Genomic DNA, 16,309 nt, shown 5'->3' on the forward strand with positions numbered 1-16,309 from the left:
CCATGGCTGCCTCCAAACCGGGTTCCTGCAATGAGGACTTACCGGGTCATTCCGACATAGGAGGACCCGGTAATTCCTCCTTGCAGGAACCCATCCCCATTCCCATTTCAGCCCCCATGGGGCTCAATGGGAATGGGGAGGGAGGTAATAATAGGCACATTACAACTGGCCCATTATTACCTCCCTCTTCCCCTCGCGGGACCCGGAAAGGACGCCTGGTTTTACCAGGTGTCCTTACAGGGTCCCGCAAAGGGAACCTCGTAATCGGCGCTCCCGTAATAAAGGGTGCCGGTCCCGTACCGGCACCCTTCATTACGGGAGCGCCACCCTTGTAATGAGGCCCAGTATCTTGCATAATGGCACCAATCGGCAAGCAAAACGTATTACATTAAGCACCTAGTGCGTGGCACTCAACCATTAAATGTTTGAGAGTTTCTGCACTCAGGGTCCCGCACAGTCTGCAGGTGCGGGAGGCCTGAACGAATGCCTTTGCTGTTAACTAAAGCATTTTTGAGATAACGCTTAATTCGCATATAGGTAGACACTCTTCAGTTATAAGGATAGACCACCAGATAACCATTGCGCCCAGTGTGGTGTGATGGTTGGCATGTTTGCCAGTGTACACACATCATCACCCGTAGAGGCCCCAGCAGCCAGGATGACTAGTGATTGTTCCTCATCCTGAGGGCCACAACCCTTTTGCCTGAAGGACTCAACTTTCCATGTAATGGAAATCAACTTCCTAGATTAGATAACCAGTGGTGAGCTTCTTTAAATGTATGACAAAACTGCAACTATTTGCGGTTCTATGTTCATTCATCCCGTTTTATTTTGCAGCTTTTTTGCTGAAAAAAATAACCACTTTTTTTTATTGCGGGGGTCCCCCCAACCTTCCCCTCCCTTATTATGTATTCCCTCTACACCACCCTGCCCTACCCCTTATATGCTCGCCATATTTGTTTATGTTTTTATTTTCGGTAAAACCATTTTCGGCAAAAAGTGCAGCAAAAACACAAATGGGCGGCGAATGAACGTCGTACCCTATTTGCAACCTAGAATGTCACTCAGAGCCAAAAGGCCATTGTCACAAAGCAAGGTATCCTCAGCAGCACAAACAATCTAACAGCAGGCGCACAACGACATTGGGGTTTATGTTACTCAGAGAGGGACGAGAAGCCTTTCCTAAAACCGGCGGCTTTAAAGTGTTACTGTGTTCGTGCACAAACGCAGCAACACTTTAAAGCTGTTAAGTTTTAAGAAAGGCTTCCATCAACGCACTGCCTAATAAAAATCAACTACACACATCAGTGTTTGATGTATGCAGGTCTGGGTTCGCATGTAAATGAGCAAGTGTATGGTCAATGGGATGTTTAAATGAGTGAGTGAATGTGTAATTGTGTCTGTATATGTGTGCGCTTATGTGTAATGCTGGACCCAGGAGCTGATTCTGACAGGTAGAGGGTGGGAGGTGGGGGGTGAGGTGGTTGGTATGAGAGGGAGGGTGGGGAAAGGAGGACAGGTTATATGAGCTCCCTGCCAGACAACCCATGGGGTATAACAGAGGGGGTGGAGCCTCTAAGATTGCCCCGCCCAGTTTCTAGAGTGGCCCCACCCACAACCAGTTTGCACCCCCCGAAATGTAGGTTTCGTTCCACTCCTGTCATAGAATATGAATATAAAGTTGGGACTTACCTTTTTCTGCTTGTAGTAGTACAGGCAGCCATCATGTTTTAGAACAAACCATCTCTTCCTCCAGCCCTTTAGGATTCCAGAGTGGGTCCGCTTGTGCAGGTACCCACGGCACGTAGGTTTGGGGGTGTTAGGGCAGCGACTGATATCTGACCCAACAACCAGCACCAAGAGATCTGGGTCTGCAAAGTGTAATTCATAAGAGTGTGAAAAAGCATAAAATGGCCACATGCTGATAGCATAACAGAGATTGCCAAAAATACTGGTGCATACTGACAAACAAGGTAGTATTTCTCCCACATGTTTGCCTGCAAGGACATAGGTGCAATTTGATTCGGTGGTGGCAAATCTGAATGTCAATGAGCCATTTCAGGACTTCTTTATTGTGCATCGATTTTGATGCTAGTGTGGACATTGGTGCAAGATATCGTATTAAAAATGGAGCACACTTGTCTTAATTCGTTTTGCAAGTTTAATTTGAATTAGGTCTTATTGACAAAGAGTGTCAGCACCATTTTATCATGATACTTCTGCATTTCAAAAACGTTAGAAAATGTCAGCAGTGATGCGTCTCTATGCCATACAACATAGGGGGGGAGGAAAGACCTTAGGAAAAGCACACAACGGACCTCAGGAATACGGCACAATACCTTTTGCAATGTTTTGGTCAGTCACTGACACCCGCCTAGAGCTGACATTTTTCATATGCTTAACACGTGTTTAAAAGAAGGCGGTATCTGAGCAGAATAGTGTCAAAACAGTCTTCGGACCAACGTTTCAGGGCCTGATTGTGAGAAAAGATAATTGCCAATAGAAATTCTCCTCTCCAATTTCCAGCACCACCATTTTGCGGTGGGTGGACGTTTTTGAGGGGGAGCTGTTGTGCTTTCCAGCAACAAAAACTGCTAGATCTGCCATTGAGGCAGTGTGTGCATCAGTGTAATTGTGAGGATTTCTAAAAAGTCTGCTACTTTTTTGAATTACGAATGTGTTGTTATACCATCAACCAATCAGAAAATGGGGGCTATCGTCCGGAAAATAACTAACATTAACCAGGTTACTCACCGTAGTGACCACCTTACTCCTAGTCCATAGTCCCCTTTCCTCCATACTTATGGGACATTCCTCCATCCTGTGGGATGGGACCAGAGCACTTTGTAAAAGCATCCACAATTTTGCAAAATGTTTAGTCCTTCCTCTCTTTCTACATGGGGCCCGGCACGCGGCCGTAGCCCCGCCCATCTCTGCTCCGCCCCACGCATCGTCCAACAGTCCTTTTCTATTGCCAGGTCAGAGACCTTTAGCAATAGCAGAGGAACCTTATTAGAGGGGATGGAGGGCGGGCGTATGGAGGAAAATGGACTATGGACAAGGAGTAAGGCGGTCACTACGGTGAGTAACCTGGTTATACTCCTACGTCCTGTCCCCTTTCCTCCATACTTATGGGAGATTTCCAAGCACTCTTTACTTGAACTATGGGTGGATGGAAAATCCCCTTAATGAAACAGGTTCTTCAACACAGCTTGACCAAACTGAGAATCAGATCTCGAACTCAGGTCTAGACAATAATGCTTACAAAAAGCCGATGGGGAGGCCCAAGTAGCCGCCTTTGCGATGGTCTCCCAGGGGACATATTTTTGAAAGGCAACTGCCGCTGCCTTGCCCCGCACGAGGTGTGCATGAATACCTTTAGGAGGCTTGAGTCCTTGAACGATGTAAGACTCCTTGATGCAGGCAGCGATCCATCGGGAGATAGTCGCCTTAGAGGCCTGCTTACCTTTTGGATTACCAAAAGTTACCAACAGTTGAGAAGAGCTCCTAAATTCGGATGTTCTGTCCAGATAGAACTTAAGAGCCCTTCTAACATCCAGGCAATGCAGAACCCTTTCTACCTCTGGAGCGGGGCTCGGAAAAAGACCGGCAGGGAGATTGACTGGTTCAGATGGAAATCAGAGACCACCTTTGGCAGGAAATCAGGGTTTGTCCGTAGGACCACCTTATCCTTGTGAAGTACTAAGAAGGGATGCTCCACCGACAAAGCCTGGAGCTCACTCACGCGCCTTGCTGAAGTAACGGCAACCAAAAACGACACCTTACACGACAGGTGCTTGAGGTCTACCGTGGCCATTGGTTCGAAAGGTTTATGGCACAACGCCGACAGGACCACATTTAGATCCCACGATGGGTGCGGAATATGAATCGGAGGATAAAGGCGCGTCAAGCCTGCAAAATGTCTCTTAACCACTGGATTAGACAGAGAGTAAGAGCGTTGGTCCATAGATCGGTATGCGGAAATCGCCGAAAGATAAGTTCTGCATGACAGAACGTGAATTCCCGACTCTGCTAGGTGGGATACAAAGGACAGTACTGTGTCAATTGTAGCCGCCCTTGGGTCCAGCTGCTTGTTTAAACACCACTGATAGAACCTGAGCCATTTGCTTCTGTACTGGGACCTCATCGTGGGTTTTCTGGCTGCCTGAATAATACGCATGTTATCTGCAGACAGGCGAAGATGTTCTAAAGACCTGAACTCAGGCACCATGCCATCAAGCGGAGCGATTGTGGGGAGGGGTGCGACAGCTGTTGCACCCCGTGGTGAAGAAGATCGGGGTTCACCGGTAACCTGATCGGCGGATACACCGACAGGTCTTGAAGTTCTGAGAACTAACACCTGGCCGGCCACCACAGGGCTATGAGTAGAAGATAACAGTTCACCGTGTTCTTCAGTTTGCAAATCGTCCGATGAACCAGAGGCAGAGGCGGGAAGGCATAAGCCCTCATGTTGTGCCATGGAATCTCGAGAGCATCCCCCAGAGAGGAGGCTCCCAGCCCGTTTCTGGAGGCATACAGAGGAAGCTTCTTGTTTGCCACCGTAGCGAAGAGGTCCACTTCTGGAGTGCCCCTGCGCAGGAAAATCCCTGAGAGGACCTCCGCCTTCAGTTCCCACTCGTAGCTGACCATCGTCCGCCGACTGAGGGCGCGTGCTGTGACATTCAGCTGGCCCGGAATGTGTACTGCAAGTGGCCAGACACCATGATGAAACGCCCATTCCCAAATCTGGATAGACAGGTCCACAAGAGGGGGAGACTCGGTGCCACCATGCTTGTTGATGTAATAAATCAAAACCACATTGTCCGTGTAGATAGATACGGACCACTTTGTTGGCAATGATCGGTCTGAACGCCTTGAGCGCTAGGAAGATCATCAGAAGCTCCAGATGATTTATGTGGAGGAGCTTGTCCTGAGGCGACCAAAGATCCGAGACCTGAAGAAGATCCAACGTTGCACCCCACCCTAGAAGAGAGGAGTCCGTCGTGACCATCACCATAGGGGCTGGTTCCTGAAAACCCGCCCCCACCGACAGATTGCTGAGAGACGACCACCACTCCAGGTCTGCTCTCATGGAAGCCGGAATCGTTATCAACTTGGAGTCCGGATCCACAGCCTGCAGCCAAGAACTCTGAAGAGCCATCTGAGTCTGCCTCATCTTGAGACGAGCAAGAGGAAGAGCCAACACGCACGAGGCCATGAGGCCCAGAAGCCTCTGGAACCACCATGCCGACATGCTCTCCGACTGCGCAAACATCTGACACGTAGCCAACAGATCTGCCATTCTGTCCCCGGTCAGGTACACTCTGCAGTCAATCGTGTTCCAGCGAAAACCCAGGAAAATCAATTCCTGAGAGACCGTCATGGAAGATTTCCGCCAGTTCACCGACATCCCGAGGTGGAACAGGAGCTGGAGGAGAGACTGAAGATTGCAGGCGGCTTTCAACGGGCAAGGGCTGCGTAAAAGCCAGTCGTCCAAAATACGGATACACTTGGATACCCTGCAGATGAATATAGGCCGCAATCACCGACATCATCTTCTTGAAGACACGCAGTGCCGAGCTGATGCCAAAAACTGGAAGTGCTCCTCTCCCACAGAGAAACAGAGATATCTCCTGTGTGAATTCCAGATCAGAATATGCATGTGCGCATCCTAAAGGTCCACCACGCTGAGCCAATCGCCCATCTGCAAGGAGGACCGTATCTGGCCGGGCGTGATCATCTTGAATTTCTCTTGAGGTAGGAAAAGATTGAACTGGGAAAGGTCTAGGATGGTGCGCAGGCCAGCCTGGTAGCCGTCGTAGAAGAGGATGCTGCAGGCCTGGACTGTAAAGTGGCCGCAGCCACCACCGTAGAGGAGGGGGGTGGACAAGATGATAAGGCCACCTCTTCCGAATAATGTAGCCTGTATCGCGCGTCAATTTTCATATTGACGAAAAGTGGAGTTTGACTTTTCCCAGACCCTACGGACCTCGGCCAAAATGTCCTTCTGCAAGAACAGGCCGGTTCGCTCCGAAGGAGACAGGGTGAACACCCCCGAAAGCACACCCTCCTGCGGAGCGGGTGCCTCGGGCAAGGGAACATCCAATAGGCACATCATGTTCAGTACCCGGTCATAAAAAGCTCTAATGGAGCGGGGCTGGTCTTCGCTGTCCTGATCGCCCTGCGCATCATCCGACAGGTCAGGATCCTACTGAACCGTGTCAGACACTGCCTTGTCCACAGGGGGGCAATGGAGGCAAGGGCGGAAGGGTCCAGGAAGGCACCGTAAGCAAGGGCGGCGCCGGCGGAGCCACCTGGGGGGTGGGTGGAGCCGGAGGCGCAGGCGGGCATATCTCCCTAAAAAGACCCTTGAAATACTCTCTCATGGGGTCGGTACGCATGAGCGTCTGAAATTTGCCAAAAAAGGCGTCCTACGGAGACGGTTTTTGAGCTGCCGGAGGAGGCCTCTCATGAGGAGGATAATTCTAGGGATGCAGAGGGGAGGGTTGCCACACAGGCCCATCCCCCGAAGTGTGCCAAACCCACAGGCAATGAGACATTGTACGGAAGGAGCATCCGAGCGTTCCAGTCGTAAACTGGACGAAACGGATGCGCACAAGTAATTTTATGTTCACCCGCAGAACCAACTCCTACACCTGAGGTCGATGGCGTAGTTGTAGGGGAAGTGCCCAAAATGGCCGCCATGGTCGTGGCGGGAGCGGACGCCATTTTGCCATCACCTGAGGGGAACTATGGCACATGTGGAAGTGAGGCCGGGGTCCCCGTCGGCGGGTCAGGGGTCTTAATTTTAGCCTTTTACATAAGGAACCTCAGCCAAGCCGGTACTATGAGGCCTGGAATGTTTCTGCGACATACCAATAGCCAAACTAGCCTTCACAGGAAGGACCTCGGCACTGCCGGTAAAGGAGGAACTTTCACTCCTTGCCCCCTCAACAGTTCTGGCATCGCCACAAGAGCGGGAATGGTGAGAAACAACTTTCACCGATAAGGCCTTGTGAGGCCTCTCAGAAATGTTGGCTACTTTAGCCTCTGAACGAGGGACCCCGGACCCAGGTCCGATAAAAGCCTTACCAGCGCGGACCTCGAACATCCGTTCAGTAACACAAAGCCCAACCAAGGCCTCGGGGCGTACCCCGGTACTTTTGAGGGAAGCCAATAAAGAGGTCTCAGAGCGAGCTCTGGTACCCCATGACTCAGTAGAACTGGGTCTACAAGCAGCTCCCACAGGAGGGGCCTCAGAGCGTACTCCGGTATCCACAGGCCCCTTACGGAGACCCTTGGAAAAAACTCTGGTACAATTATTATGCCCAGAAGGCACCTTGGGGCAATCCCCGGTGATGGAGCCGTTGACGATCCTCCCGGCCCAGGAAGAGCCCGGAAAGGTGTCTCCCAGCCGGGGTGCTCTGAAAAGTAAAGAACTTACTGGGTGTTTCTTCTTTTCGTCGATAAAGGATTGAAAATGCAAAGAGGAGTATGCCGAAACACCTCCTTCCACCGCTCCAACCGACGTTGAAGTGCCCGGACCGAAAGGGAATCGCAATAAAAACAGGAATCCCAATGGTGATCCGGACCCAAACACTCTAAACAAAGAGGATGAGGATCCGCCCTCGCGAAGCGTCGATGACACGATGAACAATCTGGAAAGTCTAGTTTGAACGACATAGACTAGTACACAATCACTAGCGAGAGCCAGAGAGGAGGAAAAAATGGGAAGAAGATCTTCCATGGATTCAAGTGCCGAATGAGCGGAGAAAAAGACTGTTGGCCGATATGCGGGCTGGAGCCGAGAGGGGCGGGTCTACGGCCACGTGCCGGGCCCCACGTAAAAAGAGAGGAAGGACTAACATTTTTGCAAAATTTTGGATGCTTCTTCAAAATGCTCCGGTCCCGTCACGCAGGATGGAGGAATGTCCCATAAGTATGGAGGAAAGGTGATGGGACATAGGAGTAACAAAAAAAAACACGTGCAGTGTATGTTAATAACACCTCACAGGTGGTGTATTTAATCTCCTTTTTGGTTTCGCCACATATAGTGGCACTAGCAGCATCGATGAATCACAGCATTGCTAACATAAGAAAGTAGCCTGGGTGTTCCGCAGGTTATCTGGTTGACATGGCAACTAGAAATGCTCAGACATGAATTTGAAAATGTTATTTTTTGTGTGCATAGGCCATTTAAACCAATGGGTGTTTCACAATGATTCCTCCAATCAGTAGTCTTGTTGGAAAGCACATACTTTCATCATGAAATGACGCCATGATCCTCCCTTTGCCTGCAGACTCCTCATCTGTGTGTCAACTCCATCCCAGCCAAGGTGGCCAAATTGGGCTATTTAACGCGCGAATGAGCTACTCAAAACCATTTAAGAATGTATTGATTAGGGTTTTTTGGGTTATTTTGCTACTCGGCACAGAAGTGTATTTGGAAATAAATTGTTCATAGGAATCCGAAGGTGGAAGTGCTAAACAATTATTGAGTTCAAAGTGCACATTCTTTCTGCAAAGGCTCACGAAAAGCGCCCTGGGCACATTTACTTTCTAAATTTAGAATCAGCTCAGCAGCTCGGACAAGCAAGCCCTGCCCATAAATGAACAATAACAGAAAATCTGGCAGAGACACACACAGAGTGTTGTGTCTCTGCAGCTAGCATCTTAATGACCTTGCAAACACACTTCTTTTGTTATCAACAGCAGATCCTTTCTTATGCGTTATAGGACATTTCCAAATGAAAGACCAGGAAACAGCAACAGTCATCTGTAGGGGGAGTTCACTGTGGCAGAACTCTCTCTGTCACTCTCTCTCTATGCGCTGTCACTTTCTCTCTCTGTGCGCTGTCACTCTTTCTTTGCACTTTCTCTCTCTCTCCGTGTGCTGTCACTCTCTCTGTGCTCTCTCTCTCTTTGCTGTCACTCTCTCTGTGCACTGTCACTCTCTCTGTGCTCTCTCTTTGCTGTCACTCTCTGTGTGCGCTGTCTCTCTCTTTGCACTCTCTCTCTCTATCTCTCTGTCACTCTCTCTCCTTGGCATGTCACTCTCTCTAACATTGTACTGCCACACTCTCTGACCTTGCTCTGTCAGTCTCTTTCTATGCACTGTCATTTTCTCTCTCTGTGCACTGTCACTCTCTGTGTGCTCTCTCTCGCTTTGCTGTCCCTCTCTCTGTGCGCTGTCACTCTCTCCTTGCACTCTCTCTCTCTATCTCTCTGTGCACTGTCACTCTCTCTCCCTGAGTTGTCGCTCTCTCCTTCGCATGTCACTCTCTCTCACATTGTACTGCCACACTCTCTGACCTTGCACTGTCAGTCTCTCTCTACGCACTGTCATTTTCTCTCTCCGTGTGCTGTCACTCTCTCTGTGCTCTCTCTCTCTCTCTTTGCTGTCACTCTCTCTGTGCACTGTCACTCTCTCTGTGCTCTTTCTCTCTTTGCTGTCACTCTCTCTGTGCGCTGTCACTCTCTCTTTGCACTCTCTTTCTCTATCTCTCTATGCACTGTCACTCTCTCTCCCTGGCATGTCACACTCTCTCACATTGCACTGCCACACTCTCTCACCTTGTGCTGTCAGTCTCATTCTTCACATCGGTCCTCCTGAAGGTATCACCTCTTGCTGCCTCATTCCATCTTCTCCAACTCTCAACTTTGCTTGCAGCCCTTTTTCTTTCCTTTCACACCCTCACCTTTTATCTTACCCTCCCACTCAAACCCTTTCTTGTTCATTTCTCCTCTTGCTCATCATCGATGGCGTCCTCTCTCAATGTCTTTGTCACTTACTCTAGTGCCCTTCCAATTATCTTGCACACCTGTACCCCGTGTCGCATCCTTTTGCACTCTCCTCCTTGTCCCCTGGTGCCTTATAATGCAAAATGCAAAGAACAGCACTTAACGCCAAAACGGTTGAATTTGCCAATGCTTGTTCATGAAATGCAAAGGTGGGGGCTCTGCAAGTAGAATGCCCTCGTGGTGCCTGCCTGCATCAAGGACAGGGCTGTTGTCAGGCCTTAACTCAAGATCATGCTAGATCTGAGTCTTTTATGTCAGTGCACCACATTTGTGCTTTTATAGAATACTAGTGTTACACGTGACAGATCCCCATATACAACAAAGACTATGGCAAGCGAAAGATCCAACATTAGAACAGTCAATGGAAATAGCAAGAACTATGAAGTTAGGAGAAAAATGCATGAGAGTGGTGCAAGGTAAAAAAGATTGCACTGAGATCAAAAGCATACAAGAGGAAAAATAAGAAAATAACAAAGAAGCATTAGTGGCTCTGATAAGAAAGATGTCAATGAATAATCCAAGAATGAAACCCAAAAGAGAAAGAGAGACATTCAACAGGATGCAAGGATGTTGTTTTAAATGTGGTTGAGGCAAACATATAAATGTGGATAGAGAGTGTCCAGCATATTCTGCAGAATGTTTTAGATGTGGTAAAATCGGTCATTTCGGAAAAGTTTGTAGAAACAGCAGGGGAAAACGAAGAATTGGTTCATATTCAAATATTACAATGCATGAAGAAACCAATCGTTTTACAGGTACAATCATCAAACCTCTTGAAGAAATTGGTGGCCCAAGTAGCTTATTATCTACAAGCTGTCCCCGGCCACGTGCTGCTGTGGCCCAGTCTGGTTAAATGGAAAAGAAAGAAAAGAGAAAGCACACATTTCTAATATGTTTAATTTCACAATGCTTGTGGGTAGTTTTTAATGGCTCTGGCGGTTCTCTAAATTGAGGCAGTTTAATTTACCCGGCAGCGCAACACATTCCTTTTGTTTCTCCATTAAACTTCAGAGCCTTGCATTAAGGACACACTTCAGTCATGGTGCCGATGAGAACATGCCGGTGCAAACTATAATTATCAGCTTGGTTGCCCTGGAATGCAAGGCGATTGTAATCATGTGATTGCTGAGCACGGAGTCATGTTTGACGCTGGTTTGCTGTTTCTCGTTGATTTCTTTCAGCCACTCTCAGCTTGTCATGTTCGAAGCAGATCTGAAGCTGCAGAACACGATGGCCGTGCTCGCAACCGTGCATCCTAAAGTCTGGCTGCACGTCGCTCAGCTGCTTCCTCGGCACGTATTTGAGCCAGCGTGTGTTGCTTTTACGTCCAACAGATGGCGCTGTTTTCAGAAAAAGCATGTTTTTACTTGTCACAGGTGTGACATCTATGTATAGTAGGTATACAAAAACACGCGCCTATTCGAATGCAACGCCGTGCCAAAATTTCAAAGCAATCAGTGAAGAACTTTCGGAGGTTTAAGATCTTGAACAAATAACAGTTACATTTTTATTTATATAGATGATGCTTTTAGGAGAAATTGTTGCCCCTTCTTTGAACAACACTTTTCTATTTTTACACGGACTTCTGAATCGAGCCCCAGTAGCTATGCATGTTTTCAAACCGCAAAAGCCTTGCTCACAGCAGAATTTTCCATTTGACTGAAAATGGCGGCAATTCATATTTATCTTCGTTTTTACTGATGATTGGCAGTAGGGTGCATAGCAGTACCCTGGCTCTGTTTTCCCAGTGTGCCTTCGTTGTGCACAGGTAACTGACTGCGCTTTAATCCTGTGGCATGCACCTGGATCCTTATGAGGACTTCCTAATAAATTCAATGTTTGGCAAAACAAGAATCTGTTACGTCTTGTTACTATGAATGCACGTGAACAATTCTTAGCAACAACTGATTTTTTTCCTACGATTGCAAACTCTTTACATACCACAGAAAACTTAGATTCCATTCCCATGACGACGAGAGAGCACCTCAACCCTGTGAGAAGCCATGCTGGGGACATTGTCTACAGTCCAGTAGTCTCAAGAAGTGCGTGATCCTATTGCTAAAAAATATTGGTAATATGTTAAAAATATATATATATATATATATATTTCTGAAGGCCGGACCATAACCACTACATTATGAGGGCACAATGGCGACTCGATCACGTTATTGTGACTGTGGAATATGCCAGAAGATTGAAACAAAATAAAGGTGTAACAGTGATAAGGGAGAGGATGGGAGGAGTGGGGGGATACAGCGGCTCCAAAATGGGTTTGTGCCGCAATAAGGGAAGTGCAGTGGGTTGATGAAATAAACAAACCTTTCCTCCCAACAAACAACAGTGAATGAATAAACATGAAATCATCTATGATTTGCATAATCAATATTTTTATAATGAATTTTTCAGCTAAAACCTACAGACCAGGAACCACCTTCTAAAACTAAAAAGTGATGGATGGAACGCTGGTAACAGTGCTTCCGAAGGAACTTCCGCTTGTGGGAGGGGTATGCCAAGACTTGGGGGCCTAACTTACTGTGTCAAGGGCCCCAGCTGCACCTCACTGATGAGACCTAGTGCAGGATGAAACATGGGTGGCTTGTGTTTCTGTTCAGGGTGGGGGGGGGGCACAGCCTAGCAACTCTGCTATGATCAAGATGAAGACTGATTTGCATATGGTTGGTCCCATTCTGTAATGTCAAAGATACGCTAAAGGCAAGAGAATTATTTGATAAGTACAGGTCCCCGCCCCATTAGCTTAAGGATGTCCATCCATCTTGTGATTGGATTCTATGCCAGGCTCCCTAAGTGGAAGGCATATGCTCAACATCAACCCTGAGCTTGCTGTGCCCAAGGGTTCAAGCTGCACACGCTGTATGACGCCCAAGAAGTACGACACATATCTGGTCTTGCTTGTATATCCAACGGGGGCGCTATGTAGCAGTTGGCTCCTCCCTTGGGCAAGGGTGCATACTGATTCGCACATGGCTAGTGTCCTTTTGTGATGAGGCAGGCTATCTAAAAACAGTGGAATGTCTTGCCACAAGGAATTCCTTATGGTTAAGTAGCATTAGATCCAACAGTGTCTTCCTTACTTTTGGCATAGGTGCAAGCAATGTGAAAGTCAAGAACGCAAAATGTGAACAGATAGCCTCCATGCCCATCTTCAGAGACTACTTTGAAGCCTACCTTACTCACTCCTTCTCGCCACCTCTTCGCTTCCCACCCACTCCCCTTGCCGGTCTTTCCCTCTGCTTCTGCCTACTCATGCCCCCCTCCACTGTCTGTATTGACCCATACTGTTCTGGGTCGCTATCTTGTACACGATTGGCTTCCAATTAAGCCTATGTTGCCATTCTCCTGAACTACATTCCTAGCTGTTCCTGCCACCTGATTCACATCACGTGCACGGCCTATGTTAGTGCAAGGACAAGCCTGCTTACTGCACTAGCCTCTCTTATGTGTTGTGACTGAGGTGGGCACCTATGGTCATAGCCCATCAGCCCCTACGTGTAGTGCGTGGTTAGTTGTCGTAGGAGCAAATAAAGTGTCGACAGATCTGCAGCTGATGGGGGCAGGAGTAGTCATGGTGTGGGTATGCAGGGGAGCTCAGATGCACTATTCAGGGTGTACTTATGTAGGCTGGGCAACATACTGACTCATCTGCAGCACCTATAAAGTGTGATGATTCTCTAAACACACAGGAAAGGGCAAGATATGACTGCAGAGTTGGCAGTGGAGCACGTGAATCATCTGATCATTAAAACATGGCATGCTCGAGTTTCAAAATATATACAGAATGGTCCACCAAAGTAGGCCAGTCTTGCCACGAAATAACACTTATCATGTTTGCTTTACTCTTTTCCACCATCCCTTTTGACAGTTGAAGCGTGCTGGTTCTTAAGTACAGTGACGTCCCCAAGCACCCACAAAGGAATGTCCACACACTATGTTAGTTAAAACACAGCTCTTTATATAAATAAGGTTCATGTTATATACACAATCACAATAACACACTTTGTGCTCTGACAATTCTAAAATGGTAAATATATACAGTTCTAGGTGGTATCACGATTACTCCGATTCCATTAAAATGCATCAACTGTACTCAGTTCAAATATCAACCATAGACTTAGGAGGAAAACAAGTTGGTTAGACAATTGGCAGAATACTGGACCCCTACCCCTAGGCACAGTTCTGTATGAGGATCCCCCCACCTGGGCAACCTGTAAATGAAGATGCACTACAAGTCCAGTCCATATATTGTCTATTTGAGTCTTATCTCCTTCTATAAAAGTTCTTCTGCCCCAAAGTACCTGGTTTTGTAGAGTTCTTCGGTGAGTCGTCGACAGGCTCTTCTTGAGCGCACTCCCTTTCAGGCAGGAGCAGCGGGTCATCGAGATTCGTTGAAGAAAGAGGTGAACGTGGTCGTAGAGGGAGCAGCATTGATCTTCGCGGTGCTTGTTGACGAAAGCTTGTGAACGTCCTGTGAAGCAGAGGTGTGCGGTGAACCTCGACAAGTGTTTGTTGCCGCAAAGAGTCAACGAAAAACTTTGGCCCAGCAAGGGCGTCGAGTCGTTGGCGTCTGCGAACTGGATGTGACCATGGCTGACTTCAGTAGCTTCGTCTGCATTGCTGAGGTCTTCAGGTGGCGGCGAAACCCACCGGCGGATTCTCCTCGGTTGTCGGCGACCTTCATTTTCTAGGGCAGGACAAAAGCAGTCGACGATGAGGAACTGGGGAGTCCTTAGATCAAATGTTCTTAGGCAAAGGGAGCACAGCGGCTCCGGTCGGCGACGACATTGGACGGCTGTCCGGTGCTTCTCTTCATTCTCCTCAGTGGTCTTCTTTTCCGGTCGGCAGCCTTTCGTAGGTCTGTCTACCAGGGAGCTTTGGCAAAGATCAGCCGGTGCACGATAGTCCCTCGTAGCTCGGGGAGAGGTCTCCTAGCCAGGTCCTCTCTTGGATCAGTTCCTTGAAGGCACAGCAGCTTTCAGATTAGCGAAGGACAGCAGCAGTTCTTCTTCTTCCAGTGGCCTTCAAAGTAAACCATCAGTTTCAACTTCCGCTTCTGAACGATTTCTAGTAGTGAGAGGCCCCCAGATATACTGTTGATCTCCCATTCACTCTGCTGGGTCACACTCATGCAACCAATCACTCAGAAGGGCATTCAGGCAGCCAATCGGCTCACAGTGCATTCAGGCCATTCTTCTCCATCCAGACACTCACAACACAGAATGTGGATTCGGACAAGCACTCTGCCATTCAGAACTACACACTGCATTCATACCAGTTTCGGGCAGGGCTGTCTCAGTCATTGTGTGAGATACTAGACACCCATAACACAGAATGCGTATTCATCACACACTCCATTCACCCAGGTCCCACCCCACGGGTGTACCCACAACATACATTCATTTAGAAGGCTCCAGCCAGTCTGATATGATATGATATGGCATTTATAACGCGCATATACACAAGTGTTTCTGGCCTGGACTTCCCCACAACACCATATATGGAACATCCACCCAACAGCCAGTTAGGGAGAAGGGACAAAGTCAGGGCTTCCCGGGACTTCAGGAAAAGTAAGGTAACATGCGATAGAAAGCAAGAGGCCACAGGGGCCATCTTGTTTCCTGTCAGGAATCCACTGATTCCAATGACAGGGCCTGGGCATCCCAAAATGGAGGATGCACAGGTCACCTGTGAATTCAGCACGGAGCTGCCACCACCTTTACCCTGCTCGGTGGGCCACACACAGGTGCCCAAAAACATGCACTAGGAGTACAGGATTGTACTCCCACCCATGGGTGCCTGAGAAATTTTGTTTTAGAAACAGAATCTCTAATACTGTATTTACAGGGAACTAGTTTAGAAAAAGGTTTTTAGCAACATATATTCTGAATTCTGATTTCGAAGAATAGGAGGGAAAGGGTATCCTTCTTGGTTCCATGTTCCACTCTTAATAAGATAGCATACTGATATTTTACAAACCCTTGAAATAAAACACATTATTTCTCTTGATTTTTTCATGCACAATGTCAACACGCGGGACTCGAAGAGTGGGATCCAGGTGAGTGTGGGCTGGTGTTGGAATGGGAGAGTGAGATATCATTAGTGTTCTCCAGGTAGGACATGACCTTTGACTAGTTGCTGTGTGCTGATCTTCGGCCGGTTACTATATGCAAAGCTAGTACTTTAGGTCTACAAAGTTTTTCAAAAATATGATTGCAACAGTGTTGGCCTTTGTGGTCTGGGGGGGCAGTGTGCAGAAATCCCCGTCATGCCTTACACAGTGCCCAGGGGCCATGGTTAGGTCAAGCTTTTCAGTCATTGAGAAAGTTGCAAAAGTTTAGTTTAAGGTAGGAGTTTGAGTGCAAGAACATGAAAGTAGAAAAAGGGAATGTTGAAAGGGTATTATTATTATTGCTCCTCGCACTACGCGCAAAGTATGTCCCACATTGAACTTTTTGCAGACAGTACAATTGTCGGTTCATAGTGAAAAAATCGA

The 16,309-nt window shown here is 47.9% G+C and overlaps 1 protein-coding gene across 1 annotated transcript in view; it reads right to left on the reverse strand.

Annotated features, from left to right (window-relative positions):
- LOC138510049 (uncharacterized) overlaps positions 1 to 16,309 on the reverse strand; it is a 731,668-nt gene that overhangs the window by 186,819 nt on the left and 528,540 nt on the right. The window contains exon 8 of the mRNA XM_069625466.1: positions 1,693 to 1,871. Coding sequence (XP_069481567.1) covers positions 1,693 to 1,871 — 179 coding nt within the window. The remainder of the gene's footprint in view (positions 1 to 1,692; positions 1,872 to 16,309) is intronic.

The sequence above is a fragment of the Ambystoma mexicanum genome, chromosome 6p, assembly GCF_040938575.1.
Source record: "Ambystoma mexicanum isolate Mex_15411 chromosome 6p, UKY_AmexF1_1, whole genome shotgun sequence".
In the NCBI taxonomy this organism is placed as follows: domain Eukaryota; kingdom Metazoa; phylum Chordata; class Amphibia; order Caudata; family Ambystomatidae; genus Ambystoma; species Ambystoma mexicanum.